This window comes from Chiloscyllium punctatum, chromosome 41 (assembly GCF_047496795.1).
Source record: "Chiloscyllium punctatum isolate Juve2018m chromosome 41, sChiPun1.3, whole genome shotgun sequence".
Lineage (NCBI taxonomy): Eukaryota > Metazoa > Chordata > Chondrichthyes > Orectolobiformes > Hemiscylliidae > Chiloscyllium > Chiloscyllium punctatum.
In genome coordinates, this window is record NC_092779.1 from 25,483,677 (window position 1) to 25,499,027 (window position 15,351).

A 15,351-nucleotide genomic window follows, 5' to 3' on the forward strand; every position below is an offset into this window, starting at 1 on the left:
TCCTTTCCATTCTCATTTAAACTCACCCCAACTGCACTAGCAAATACATACGTTTGGACCTCAGTCCCAGGGCTACCTAGGTGTAGTCAACCTCCCTCCAGAACCAGTCCCAGTGTCCCAGAAAGCTGAAACACCCCCTTGCACCAGCTTTTCAGCCATGTATTCATCTACTATGGAAAAGTTGTTGGATTTTATAATCAAAGATAGGGTGACTGATCACCTTGGAAAAATTCAGTTAATCAGCAAGAGCCAATGTAGAGTCATGAAGTGTAGGTCATGTCTTACAAACCTCAGAGTTTTTTGAAGATATGACAAAGGTGATGGCAGAGATAAGTTAAAACATATTGTTTCTATGGACTTGCAGAAAGTTTGGATAAAGTCCCACATTACTGTTAGCTCAGGAGGAAGCCCATGGAATTGAGGGGAAATTACTCACATGGATAGGAAACTGGTTGAGTGTCAGGAAGCACAGTTGGAACAACAGGTAAGTACTTAAATTGTCAGGAACATGACCAGTGGTGTCCCACAGGGATCTGTATTTGCGCCTCAATTATTCACAATATTCATTAATGACTTGGGTAATGGCACAAAAAGTCAAATATCTAAATTTTCTGACAAAACAAAATTGGCAGCACTGTGGACAGTCAATGATTAGACAATAGTTGAGGAAAGCATACAATTACAACAGGATATTGATAGATTAGGTGAATGGACAAAGCTGTGGAGATGGATTTTACGATAAGCAAGAGTGTGGTTATCCATTTTGGACTGAAAAAGGATAGATTAAGGTATTTTTTTTAAAAAGTACAAAACTAAATTCAGTGGCAGTCCAACAAGATTTCTGGGTTCAGAGCATAACTCCTTAAAATACCACAAACTGGTACAGAAAATTTTCAAGAAGGCTAATGGAATGCTGGGATGGAGTATAGGGATGGAGTATAGGGATGGAGTATAGGGATGCATATGCAATGCTGCAGCTATACAATATCTAGTCAGACCCCACAGAGTATTGTGTGCAGTTCTAGGCACCACACCTTAGGAATGATGTTTTGGCCCTAGAGGGAGCTCAACACAGCTTTACAAGGATGATACGCAAACTTCAGTGGTTATGAAGAGAGATTAGACAAATTAGGCTAATATTCTCCAGAATTTAGACTGTTAAGGGTAATCTAATCGAGTTTTTCAGGATATTAACAGGGAAAGACAGAGCAGATAAAGATAAACTATTTCCACTGGTTGAAGATTCCATTATTATTAGGGCCAGGCCATTCAGGAGAGATGTTAGAAAGTATTCCTACATACAAAGCATAGTAGAGGTTTGAAACTCTCTTTCTCAAATGGCAGTCAATGCTAATTCAATTGTTAAATTTAAATCTGAGGTAGATAAACTTTTATTAGGTGAAGTTATCAAGAGATATGGGTCCAAGGCAGGGAGATAGAGTTAGATCACAGGTCAGCCATGATCTTACTGAATGGCAGAGCAGGCTTGAGGGGCTGAATGCCCTACTCCTGTTCCTATGTTCCTATCTGATCTATCCTGCTATTTCTACTCCAATTACTCTATGGCATTGGTAGTAATCCTGAGACCAATACCTTTGAGGTCCTACCTTTCAACTAACTTCCTGGCTCCCTAGATTCAGTTTTTTGGAACTCATGCCTTTTTTTCAACATATGTCATTGGCACTATTGTGTACCATGACCACGAGCTTATCACGCTTCTCATCCAGAATGTCTTGGAATCACTCTGACATATCCTTGACCCTAGGACCAGGGAGGTAGCATACCTGGCTGCCTCACTACATATATTGCACTTCTAAAATGCATGGGCATGCTTTGAGATCTCCCGAGATGAGGAAAGATGCTACAAGTACTATCTTTAATAAATTTTCACTTAATAATGAAGTCGCTTGACTTCATTTTCCATTGGTGCCAGAGATTACTTTGACCTCATTGTTGCAGGCTGACAAAGAATAGTAACAGATTCTAACACTTACGTAAACTAAGTTCAATTTACAGAGGGCTTGACATAGATAGGTTTTTAAAAACATAGGTTTTTAAATCATTTTTCTTTCATAATTGCACCTACATTTGGTGAGTAGTTGAGGTTGCAGCATTTGAAACTTTATATACTGCTGGTTACTATGGGAACATTTTCCCTTTGACCTCACTATTATTAGTTCCACAGTAAATATTTTCATAGAGGACAATGGAGTTCCAAAACCCAATCTATTTAACCAGAAGATAGATCTGTTGTTTATTCAGCACTTTGCTCACACTTTAACTCCTTCCTAAGTTAATCCATTTTTGGTCTATATTAAACAGTTGTCAACTATATGATAAGAGTCAGCTATTACTTAGTAGTGATACTCACACCTTTCTATCAGAAGGTAATGGGTTCAATTCCCACTTGAGGTACTTGAGCCCATGCCCTAGACTGACATGCCGATACAATGTTGAAAGACATGCTGTCTCTCAGATGACAATATTAAACTGAATCCTCATTTCCTCTCGAATTGCGAATACAAGATCTCATGGTTTTATTTCAAAGGTGACTGGGGGAGTTTATCTGATATCCTGGCCATGATTTATCCCTCAAGCAAACACGAAAGATCATATTAATTAATCCATTACCATATTATTGTTTGTGGGACCATGCTGTGTACAAATTGGCTGCTGTTTTACCAACATTATAGTCGTTGTTGTTGTGTTACCATTGCCTTACCAGAACATAGGGCCTGCTGTCTTATCAGAGAGAAGTGACTGGTGGTGATTTAATCTGAGGGCCACCAGACCTCAAGTGAGGGAAGAGGCTGAGAAGGAAAGTCCTTCATGGTAACTTCAAACTGGTGATGGGAATTGAACCCACACTGTTGGCATCATGCTACTCTGTTAACTGACAATCCAGCCAACTGAGCTAAACCAATTCCCATTACAGTAGTAGCTGCATTTTTAAAAATACTCAATTGACTATGCTTGGCTGAAACTATTCCAGAACAGAAAGCACAGGAAACCAGACAGACTGTGCACAAATATTGATTCCTTTAAGATGTGCACATCTTAAAATTGTGGTACCTGCAGATACAAAGGGTCAAAGACTGATGATGAATGCAAATCACAACCTTGCCTCAGCATCTAAAGTCCTGGCCTACCTCCTTCAAATCTCCTGGATTTCAGAGAAGATAAAGTCCTTCTCATTGAATATGGGATCAAGTTTTCAGAGGATATGAAAAAAACCTCCGTAAACCATTGACCCATTATTTGCCACAGATCTGAGGACTATTGCCACCTATCGGCTCTCTCTGCACCTACAGAATCTGTGTGCTCACTATAACTTGTACAGCTCCAATGGGAATCTATTTTGGTATTCTATCCCTTTTCTGCCATAGATATTGGCACAAGAATCTTATCATGGCATGAAAATTCAAACGGGATTGATCTACATTTCTCATTGCTTTCCAGCCCACCAGAGGGTGACTAGGAAATTAGAAAGGGAAGGACCATTTTTCTGGAGGCTGCTGCCTTTGAAGACATTTGCATTTCAGGTAGCTCCCCTGAGCTGCTTCTGCCCCCTATTGCACATCCTTCTTTTTTCTTGAATTTTCTGCTCTCACCTTTGCTTTAATTGAACTGCTTGTGACATTTTGTGAGTGAATTGTCCACTCCTACAAGGTGGTTTTGAGCCCTGTTTCAAGCACTGTCACATCTGAGAGTGGGAGGCAGCTTGATGTAAAGGTGAAGGAGAAAGGAATAAAGAGTTGGCGTAAGCACATTACAATGAATAGTTTGGTTTCAGTGTTGTAATCTCTGTGTAAAATATCTTCAAAAAACCTGACCTTTTAAAGCATCTTTAGTGTATTTGAATGGTATGAGACTTGAAAAGATAACTGAAAACTACCTGTTTCATTTAATATAGCTTCACTTTCTCTATATCAATGTTCCACCATCACATGACTATCAGTGAGTCATGCTAGCTCATGAAGCGTCTTGCTAAATGTTCAAATGAAACCTTCTGTTATGTTTTCTGGGAAACAACATACAAATCATATTATCCTCACAATTTCCTTCCTGCAATGTTTATAAACATTATTTTCGTACAGACAACTTAGGAAAACGTGATTGGTTGCTTCACGCCTCTATCGGATTTTGTAAAGATCTGTTCATTACCCAGATTGCTACAATAAATATTAAAAATACTTAACATGGCTAGGATTCAGAATGCACTGTCTGCCAGGGTGCTCAGAAAAGATACTGTCGCAACATCTATGGGTAAGTGGACCTAAATGTATTATATTGCAAGAGCTGAGTAGTCTTCAACTGTGCTGTACTATTCTACCACTCAACGACAAAGGCAGAAATGACATTTACCTGGTGTGCGATATTATATTTTAAGACAAAAGACTTTGGTCTGGTCTTTTGTATAAGATTATTAAAAATTCATGTTGTGACTTTTCGATGCATGCAATGCCACAGCCAACATTTTGCAAAGAATGACCTTGTCATTTTGAGGGATCATTCCGACATCACTGCAGTAACTAACAGCGCTGCAATATCCAGGCATGTTTCTAATCATATTATACAGTCTCCAAATAAAGATGGTGATCACTGAAGATGGTCACACTTTGAAGTATTATATATTGGCAGAGCCTTAGCCGCAAGTACAAAATATAGAGGGCAAATGACAATTTTATAAACTTTCTAGATAACTGAATCATTAGTGAGGTAACGGGGAGCTTTAATATTGGAAATATTGATGGTATCACTGTCGGGAAAGCATTTTCCAAATTTTCATTTAAGATTTTTTAAAAATTCATTTTCATGGCTTCACTGGCAAAGGCCAATATTTATTGTGCATCCTAGTTGGCCTGAGGTGATGGCTGCCTTCTTGAATAGATGTTGCAGTGGCTTCAGGCTGAAGAAATCTGTATCCATTTGCAGCAAGAATTGGACACCATTCTGGCTTGTATTGATAAGTGGCTAGTGACATTCATGGTACACAAGTGCTAAGCAATGACCATTGCCAACAAGACAGAATTGAACAATTGCTTCAATGTCTTCATCATTGCTGAATTCTCCATAATCAATATCCTGGAGGGTTACCACTGACTGGAAACTGAACATCAAAATAAATAGTGTGGCTACAAGAGCAAGTTAGACCCTAGAAATTCTACAATGACTAGCTCACCTCCTGATTCTTCAAAGCTTGTCCATCATCTACAAGACACAAGTCAGGAGTGTGATAGAATGCTCTCCACTTTACTGGATGAGTGCATTCCAAAAACACTCAGAATTGAGTGACACTGCCCAGAATAAAGTAGCCTGTTTGATCAGTGTCCCATCCTTCAACTTAAGCTTTCACTTCTGCCTTCACAGACACACAGTAACAGCAGCGTATGCCATAAAGAAGATACACCATATCAACTCACCAAGGCTTCTCAGACAGCACCTTCCAAACTTGCAACCTTCATAACCTGGCGGCATAAAGGGCGCAGGGACATGGGAATGTCACCTCTTACAAGTTCCTCTCCCAAATATATACTATCCTGAAGTGAAACTATATTGTCATTCCGTCATTGTAGCTGAAATTCTCTTCCTAACAGTACCCCAGGTGTACCTGGAACAGATGGACTGCAGTCGCTCAAGAAGGCAGCTCACTACTACCTTCTCAAAGGCAGTTAGGGATGGGCAGCAAAAACTGGGTAATTCTCAGATCTCACTAAATAGTTTTCAAAATACAAACAAAGGGTTTGCTAGTTCAAGCAATAAAAAGTCCTATCATTGCTCACACAAAGGGAGTCTGCCCTCCTGAAGGGGATTGATACCACCCTGGCTCTTGGGATGTGAACACTGCTGAGAAGGCTATCATTTGTTACCTGATGCTCTTCAGAAGGTGGTGGTGGGCCATGTTCCTGAAACTGCATGTATCCTCACTACGTCCATACTGTTGATAGGGAGGAAGTTACAGGATTCTGACCCAGTGGGAATGACAGGTCCATTTGAGCACTGCCTGACAAGCTAGTTCCTCAAAGGTCATTCACGCAAGAAATTAGCATGATCCAGGTGGCGAGAGACATAAATAGGAACACAATTTACACAATGTCCTGAGTAATTAGTGTGACCTTGATTTTTCACACTAAATAATATCATTCAATACCAAGTTGTCCGAATGTAAAATCTCTGCACTGTAGAGTTTCTATGATTCTATGAGGTCAGTAAGCAAATGGACTCTACATTACCCAACTGAGTGATTCCTAACTATGAGTCAAACGGTTTCCTCATCCTCCATCATGTCCAATATTTTGGAATTAGCAAACAAAAGATTCAAGAAAAATCATCCTTCATTGCATTTATGAAGTTACTCCTGGGTAGCTTCCAGCAGAGGCCTGAAGTTTGGAAGAATTTAATGCAATCACACTAATACATGAAAAATTCTTACAGGATTCAACAAGTACGTGGAGAGGCAAGTGTCTAGAACCAGGAGACAGTTTCCAAACAAAAGAACAGACCACTTAGAACGGAAAATAGGCAATTTTTCTTCACTCAAAGCACTGAAGCTTTAGAAAACTCTCTCCCAGAGGGCTGTGGAAGTTCAGTCATTCTGTTCAAGCCCGAGATTGATAGATTCCTAGATGTTAAAAATACCAAGAGATATGGGGATACTTGAGGAAAACGGCCTGGAGGTAAAAGATTAGCCATGATCCAGTTGAATGATGGAGCAAATACAGAGGGCCAACTAGTCTACTCCTGCTCCTACATCCTATGTTCCTGAGGAGACTCCTGACAGTCAAGCCTGGAGGGTTGGCTCTTTGACTGCAGCCTCCGTGCCCTCCAAATTGCATTCAGAGTACAGAGTAAAATATTCATCTCTAACACTGTCATGAAAATAACAATCTCATGTATGTATACTTATTCACTTTTCCCTCTATTTCATGGTGATCACAGATGTGAGTGCGTGAAACCACACAATTTAATCCAATTGCTCAAAACAGAATCTGATGCTTGTTATGGATTTTCTATACTGTTTTTAGGAGTTGAGAAAGTAATCAAATTCATTTTAAAAGAGTTAGGGTTAGAGTTTCCTGATCCAATAAACTTGGTGAAACACACATAAGTTATTTGCAATTTGACATGAATTGATCCCCTGTCATATTTTGGAAAGGATACAGCATAACCAGCATATTTCCAAGCATATGGCAACATTGGTATGTAAATCCCAAAGGCAACAACTGCCAGGTAGAAATATAGCACAAAGGCAATCAGCTGGAAGGAATGCAGAGGTAATGTCCAACCATTGACCCTTGAACGTGTTGGAGGAGTAACTAGATCATTTCTGCTGTTCTCCCGTTCAGGCTCAGTTTTCCGTAATCTCCGGTCATAACAATTCATCTGTGGGTAAAAAAGAAGAGATAAAATTAACACCTCCCCTCCTCAAGTTGGTGACTGATTTTTGCAATATGTAAAATCTTCTGCTTCTAAACAATCCAGTTTTTGTACATTTCCACATTCATTCTTGGGGTGTCCATCACGGACAAGACTGGCACCCCACTCTGGTTACCCCAAAGATGGGTGGTAGTGGTGGGCCATCTCCTTGATCCACTGCAGTCTGCATTGATATTGTTTGTATTGCATGATACAGCTAAGTAGGCCACTTCATAGTGGGAACAATGTTTTGGGGGACTGGTGTCACAACAGATCAGATCATTCCCTGAACAACCTCAGTGATCCTCAGTTATTTATTTTGAAAACAATTACCTTCATGATTACTTTTACACATACTCTTTTTATACATACATTGATTATATTTTGAACAGAATTTAAACCTGTTATTGAGAGATTTGAACTAGTATTGTCTGGATTATGGGTCAAGTGATACCTTACTTGTCAGCTTTTAGTCAAGCAGTAACACTCAGATAAAAATTCCAACGTCAGAGAAAATATTCTGCAATGTATAAGACACTTACCAAAGAAGATCAGGGGCATTTTCCTTGGTGCCCTGGTCAATTATTTATTCATTTTTGTCATTCAATAGTCATAGAGTCATACAGCATGGAAACAGACCCTTCAGTGCATCTAGACCATGTTCCCAAAATAAAGTGGTCTCACCTGTCTGCACTTGGCTCATTTCCCTTCGAACATTTCTTATTCATGTACTTATCCAAATTTCTTTTAAATATTGTAACTGTACTTGCATCCCCCAGATTCTCTGGCAATTCATTCCACACACAAACCACTCACCTGTGTAAAAACGTTGCCCCCATGTCCTTTTTAAACCTCTCTCCTCTTAACACAAAAATGCATCCTCTAGTTTTGAACCCATCCACCCTAGGGAAAAGACCCTTGTCATTAGTCTTACCTATGCCCCTCATGATTTTATAAACCTCAATAAGGTCACTCCTCAACCTCCTACACTCCAGTGAAAAAGACCACAGTCTATTTTTATATCTCAAAGCTTCCATTCCCAGAAACATCCTGGGAAATCTTTCTGACCCCTCTCCAGTTTAATAATATCCTTCCTATAATAGGGTGACCAGAACTGGACACTGTACTCTAGAAGAGGCCTCACCAACATCCTGAACAACCTCAACATGACGTCTAAACTCCTATACTCAAAGGTCTAAGCAACGAAGGCAAGTGTACTAAATGTCTTCTTAACCACCTTGTCTACCTGCAAATTTCAAAGAATTATGTACCTGAGCGGCTAAGTCTCTCTGTTCTACAACACTACCCAGGGCTCTACCACTAATTGTATAACTCCTTGTTTGTACCAAAATACATTACCTTATATTTAATCTGAATTAAATTCTATCTGCAACTCCTCAGCCCATTGATTCAATTGATCAAGATCTCTTTGTAAGCTAGATCACCTTCTTCACTTTCTTGCTTTATACTGGTCTCGTGGAATGTCTTAGTTTGAGCACAGGAGGGATGAGTGAATGGAACATGATACAAGAAAGGGTGGAAGGACCAGAGTTCTGGATGACTGAGTTGAATGTGGAAGGCTGGGCAGTGCCTATTAACAAATCTACATGTACAAAAATAATAGGTAAGTGTTTTTTCAGTAGATCAGCTTAGGTTAGGACAGAATTATGGGATCTTTATGGAGGTGAAAATTGGTGGTCTCAGAAGTGGGATTGAAAGGTCATCATAGATTCAATTTTAGGACAAAGAATGTGAACCATCCATGTAGCTTATGTAGCTTAATCAGAAGAATGTGCAAATGAGATGGTTTTATATATGTAGTGATTAACAATGACATCAGACATATGCAAGAGAATGTAAAGTACGGATGGAATACTCTGTACTTGTGAGAGATATACTTACAGAAAACAGTATTATACACAAACATGGAAATCAAAAGTTTGGCAAAATACACTTGAGTCAGACAGCAGTCACTCATGGGTAAGGGGAAACAATATTACAGGACACAAACTGCCCCAGAATTGACAAGGGTTTCCATCTCTCCAAAGTTCAGAAAAGGACCTCGAGCCACAAACCTGGAAGCAACACAAACCTGGAAGCAACACAAACCAATCTGATTTAGTTCCAGACAGTTGCCAAAGAGATCAACCGTGTCAGCAACTAAGGGAACAGCTTTTGTGGTGAGGACAGCAGGAAGTTTCTATTAACTTTAGATTTAAATTCCAGCCAAGCCACCTGACAATTTAGAGACAGTGGAGAGATCAAGAGACGTTTTAATGAAGGTGGCATCAGCAAACCAATGATGTCTTTCTAATGAAGTTGTTGAAGGGCAGCACGTAGATGAGAAACAGGAATGGGTCTTGGTTCAAACTTTCATGGACTCAAGATGTAATAACGTGGAAACAGGTAAATGACAAGTGGCTTTCCAGCTACAGCTATAGGTAAGAATACATCCAGTTGAGAGGAATCTCACCTAGGTGGATGACAATACAGAACAGTTGGATGAAGATAATGGTCAACTGTATTGAAAGCTGCAGACAGGTTGACAAGACCAAGAAAGAGATAGTTTACATCAGTCTTGCGAAGTGTTTGGATGGTTGTTTCACCATAGCCTGTCTTTCGGTATGTTACAATGGCTTAATACAGTCTTTAATGAGTCCAACTCTTCAAAATGCTGTTCCCATTATGACCAAGTTGGTAGTTTCTCATTATCCTTTGACCTGATCTAGTACAGTCATAGAGTTGTACAGCATGGAAACAGACCCTTCACTCCAACTCATCCATGATGACCATAGTAACATCGTTATTTTTCTCCAACCAATCACAGAATGAGTCTTGCTGATATGAAATTTGGGAAATTTTCTTTTCCATGACAACAATTAGATGGATAACCAGTTAACTCTTGAGTTGAAGCAAATAGCAAATGAGTTTTAAGGGACTTTTTATAATCCACGAAGGAAGAAAAGATATGTTAACAGAGTGAGATGTGGTGGAATGAGAGGGAGCTCATACACAGCTTGAACATCATGGGTAGGATGGCTTGTTTTCAAATATTGTGTGGTTCCAGTTATTTTTGGTTACAGTTCATTTGGCTTTGAACATAACCAGTCAAATCAGGATTTAGGAAGTGGGAAACATAAGCTTGCAAAGCAAGCAAATACAGCAGCATTATAGGGTTACTATTTTGACAATGATTGAGAGTGGGTCAGAAAAGGACAAAGTATACAAGCATAAAGAAAAGCAAGAAAGAGAGAGAAAGAGAGAACAAAACGTGAAAAGGCAAAATGAATCAGTTAATGTTGCTTTCCGAACAAAATAAAAGAATTAACAGCACAAATAGAGATTAACAGATATGATCTAATAATCATCATGGAAATATAATTAGAAGGTAATTGAAGCTGGGAATATTCAGGCACATGCAACCTTTGGAAAGAACTGGCAGCAGGGGAGGGTGGTGAGTTTGTTTGGATAGCGCAAGGTAGAATAAGTACATTAACAAGAAATGATTTTGGACTGGATTACATAGAATCACAACAGAAAGAAATACAAAATAATAATGGGAAAAAGATATAAGTCAGAGTGATCTATAGGATCACAAAAAGTAGCTGTGCTGTAGGACAGAGAATAAATCAGGAGATAATTAAATCATGTAAAAAAAAGGCAATTCACAAACATGGGGCGACTTTAATCTTTATGTAGATTGGGAAAATCAAATTGGCACTGGTAGCCATAGGGAAGAATTCATAAAGTATACTATAGGTGTTTCCTGCAACAATATATTGTGGTTCCAACTAGTGATCAGGCTATTTTGGAACTGGAAAAGTGAATGAGACAGGTTTAATAAATTATCCAAGGGGAATAGATCCTTAGAGAATAGTGACCATAACATAGTAGAAGAACATGCTAGAATATCATTCATTTTGAGTGAGAGAAACATCGGTCATAAACAGCTATGCAAAATTTAAATAAAGGTAATTACACAGGAGTGAAGCAGTGAATTGGGAAAGGAGTTTAGACAAAAAGACGGTTGATGAACAGTGCAAGACATTGAAGAAAATGGTGCATGACTCACAGACCAAAACAAGAGAAAAACACAGCAATCAATTTGCATCCAGCAAACCCCTATAAACGGCAAATTAGTAATGAGCAACAAATCTGTTTTAGTGATGTCTCTGGAAGGATAAATCATGGCCAGGCCCAGTATTATTTCCCTACTTGCCTTTGTCTTTGGAGAGGTGATGGCATAGAGGCAATGCCCTGCATAATTATCCTGGACCCTAGGCTAATGTTCTGGGAACAAGGGCTCAAATCCCACAATGCTGGATGGTTACATTTGATAAAAGAATAAATGTTGGCCTAGCCAGTGATTCCCATGTCATAACTTAGTGAGCCTTTTAAAAACTGCCCACAGAGTCTTCCATACCTGTCTTACTTCCAAACTCTGAGGTTACCACAAAGGGCTTTCCTTCTCAATCTTTCCCCTCCCTGAGGTGTGGTTGCTAAGGCTACTTTATACTGTATTTGGGACCTTGATTTAATGTCTCATCGAAAAGACAACACATAAAATGGGGCAGCGCTCGCTTAGTAGTGCCTGAAACATCAAGAGGAATTATGCACCCAAGCATAAAACTAAGGAATAAATTTATGTATTTTGACATAGGATGAACTACATTGACAGCCAAAAATCGAGATATTTTTCAAAACAAAAACTAGTTAGAACAATTGATGTTGGAGACTTGCAGAAGTCGCTATTCAGCCCAAAGAGAAGATATCTAAAGAGTAACAACTGGTATATATGTGCTCCTTTAATACAGGACAAATGTGGTGTACAAGATTACATGCAGAGACTGCGCGAAACACTATAAAGGACAAACAGGCAGACAACTAGCGATCGGCATTCATGAACATCAGCTAACCACTAAATGCCACAACCAGCTATCCTTAGTATCTATACACATAGACGACAAGGACCACAAATTCGACTGGGACGACACAACAATAATAGGACAACCCAAACAGAGGACAGCCAGAGAATTCCTAGAAGCATGAGGCTCATCCACGGACTCCATCAATAAACACAATGACCTAGACCCAATATACCGACCACTGCAACAAACAACCAGAACCAGTAACCGGAAGCAGTAGGAACGAAACCAAATAAATTCCAACCAACAGAGTACAGCAGCACTTCACAGGAAGCTGCAACAGCACTGAGAATGTCACCTAGAAAGGAGACAAAACGGCTGCAAACCAAATGCCCAGCTCAACGAACGTAACAACAACTGCAACATAGTAAACTGTCCAAAGGCATTCTGCAGGAGTAACTTTCAAACAGAATTTGACTCCAAGCTACATAATGTGATATTGATTCATAAACCAAAAGGCAGGCAAGAGCTGGGTCTTAAGGAGTGTCATTAGAAAGGAAATGGTATATCACAATAGGACAAGAGAAATTTGAAACACCTGAAGCAGATGATCATGATGGGTAGTGGTACCTCAGCCTTTTAACCATACAAGTCAAACTGCATGTTGATGCCTTAGCATTACGAAGCTCAAAATACATCTGACACAGAATCTCATCACTACCCACAAATCTTAAAAATAGCTACAAAAACAGAAAATTACTCAGGCTAAAACATAATTCTAAAAAGTGAAAAAGCGTAATTCCCAATAAATAAAAATGTAATTTGACTACAATTTTTCTTGATCAGTGAAGAGAATATGATTGAAGCTTCAGTTATTATTGAGCATAACAATCACAGCATGCAACAGGCTCTCTCCAAAATGACAATAAGTGCCTGAATACAATTTGCATTGAAACCAAACACCGACCTTTATGGCTGAATTTCTTTTCATATCTGGCATCACTGGCACCAGTTTTGATTCACAAGACCTGCTTTTCTAGTCCTGATGATTTTTGACTTGGTATCAACCATCCGACTTTGTTTTCCCACCCTGGCTCACAAAGAATTTCTTAAAAATGATGCTAACTAGTTTAGATCATGACAGCTGTTGACCCTGTCAAAGTCAGCAAGACACTGCTGCTTTGTTTGATTTTAATATAAATGAGGTTGCGTGGTCAAAAACATGAAGGTAAACAAGAGTCATAGGAATCATGTTACTGACCCGAGGGGCTGTTAGGAAAAAGGCAGCAGAGAAGGCAGTTTATAAAACATTGAGACTACAGTAGCAGAAGGTTTAGGACAGTGCTGGATTAGGGATTCCTGAGGGTCAGCAACATTTAAGGAATTACATCCCCCAAATCATCAAAACACAAATGTATTGTAAAATCCCTGCAGAAACAGGCTCATTGAATGTTTTGGCACTCCATAAATAAAACAAAATATTTGTTTGAAACCAACCTAGCCACAGAAAGAAATGTTAAAAGGGCAATCAAAAATATGATGAAAAGAAGAGGTTTTAAGAGTAAATGTTTGTGCTTATCTGTGGGTTTGAGCTTAGAATGCCCTGAAAACCTTTACAGCAAATGCTTCTTTTCCTTAACTTAATGTAGGCAATGTTGTAATCTACAAGATTCCTGTTTCTTATTGTCTTATGGCAGCCAACTTACACTCAGTAAACACCCACAAATAACATGGCAATAATAACTAGTTAATTTGTTCCAATTATGTTGAGTGAGTGATTAGATATTGCCCAGAACTCCCAATTCTTTTCCAACTGAAAGTCATATAATCTTTCATGTCTACCTAAGAGTGCAGGTGGTTTAGCATTCATGAAAGACTGCACGTCGAAGAGTGTAACACATTTTTATCACTTAACCATAGTGTCAGCCTAGACATTGCATTCAATTCACAGGAAGTGGGACTTGAACCCACATGTTGCTAACTCAGAGATGTCAGCTATCACTTTAGGAGGAAAGAGATATGGAGAAGATTAGGGAGGGAATTACTGGGCTTAGGATCGAGATGGCTGAGGTTACTACTGTTAATGAAGGAATTGGACATGAAGACAAAAAAGAAGCACAGAGTCCTCAGGAAGCGAATGAAGTTCCACAGGGTCAGAGGGATGGGAAAATGTTAACCCTTGGAGAGATCAGAGCACGATGATGAAAAATTTACATTGAAGAATTGCCAGACTGGGAGTCCACAAGGAATTGGTGAACAAACTTAGTATAAGTTGGGATATGGATAGCAGAGTGTTGGATGAGTTTCAGTTTATAAGAAGGAGGAAGTTGGTAAGTCCAGCAGGACGGCATAGGAATAATCAAAGCCAAAGGTAACAAAGACACGGATGAGTGGACAATGCTATAGACTTGAAAAATCAGAGATTTTTGTGTAAAGCGTTGCTAATCTGAAGGAGGTTAATGTTCATATTGCATTGGCACCACCATTCTGATGATATAAGACACTGTATGTAGGCAAAAGCAAGAAGTTTTAATCATGCTTTCAGAAGGAGTAGAAGTAATTGCACAAGTTCCCAAGGACTTTAGTAATTATTTCTGACAAAATATGTACTCATTATTACATTGAAATAAACTTTCTTGTTATCTAAAAGCAGTGCCTCATTTTAGATACTGTACTGTGCTGTATCCTCTACCACTAATTGATGGGAAGGCCCAAGATAAAGCATAAATAAATGAGGATAGGTGGTGGTGAACTACCTCAAACAAACCTATCATATATAGATAGAGATAGCAAATACCTCAAGTTACCAGGAATAGTCTTCTATGAAAATAGCAACGGTTTGAGTGGTGTGAATCTGGTGACCACCATGAAAAGTAATTCAGAACATCCAGAAGAAAATAAATCATTACAAGCAGTGAGTTTATCACTTTAAGAACATTAACAATTTAAGAAGACCCAGACAGTTAGCAAGCAGCTGAAATGCAACAACCAATAGCGAAAGACAGCAATGTCAGATCTGAAACAAAGACTCCTTCATCACTGAAGTTGATCAGAAGATGAAACTCAATAA

General features: G+C 39.1%; 1 protein-coding gene across 1 annotated transcript in view; it reads right to left on the reverse strand.

Moving 5' to 3' along the window:
* zdhhc11 (zDHHC palmitoyltransferase 11) overlaps positions 1 to 15,351 on the reverse strand; it is a 95,396-nt gene that overhangs the window by 48,520 nt on the left and 31,525 nt on the right. Inside the window, exon 2 of the mRNA XM_072560582.1 lies at positions 7,162 to 7,383. Coding sequence (XP_072416683.1) covers positions 7,162 to 7,383 — 222 coding nt within the window. The remainder of the gene's footprint in view (positions 1 to 7,161; positions 7,384 to 15,351) is intronic.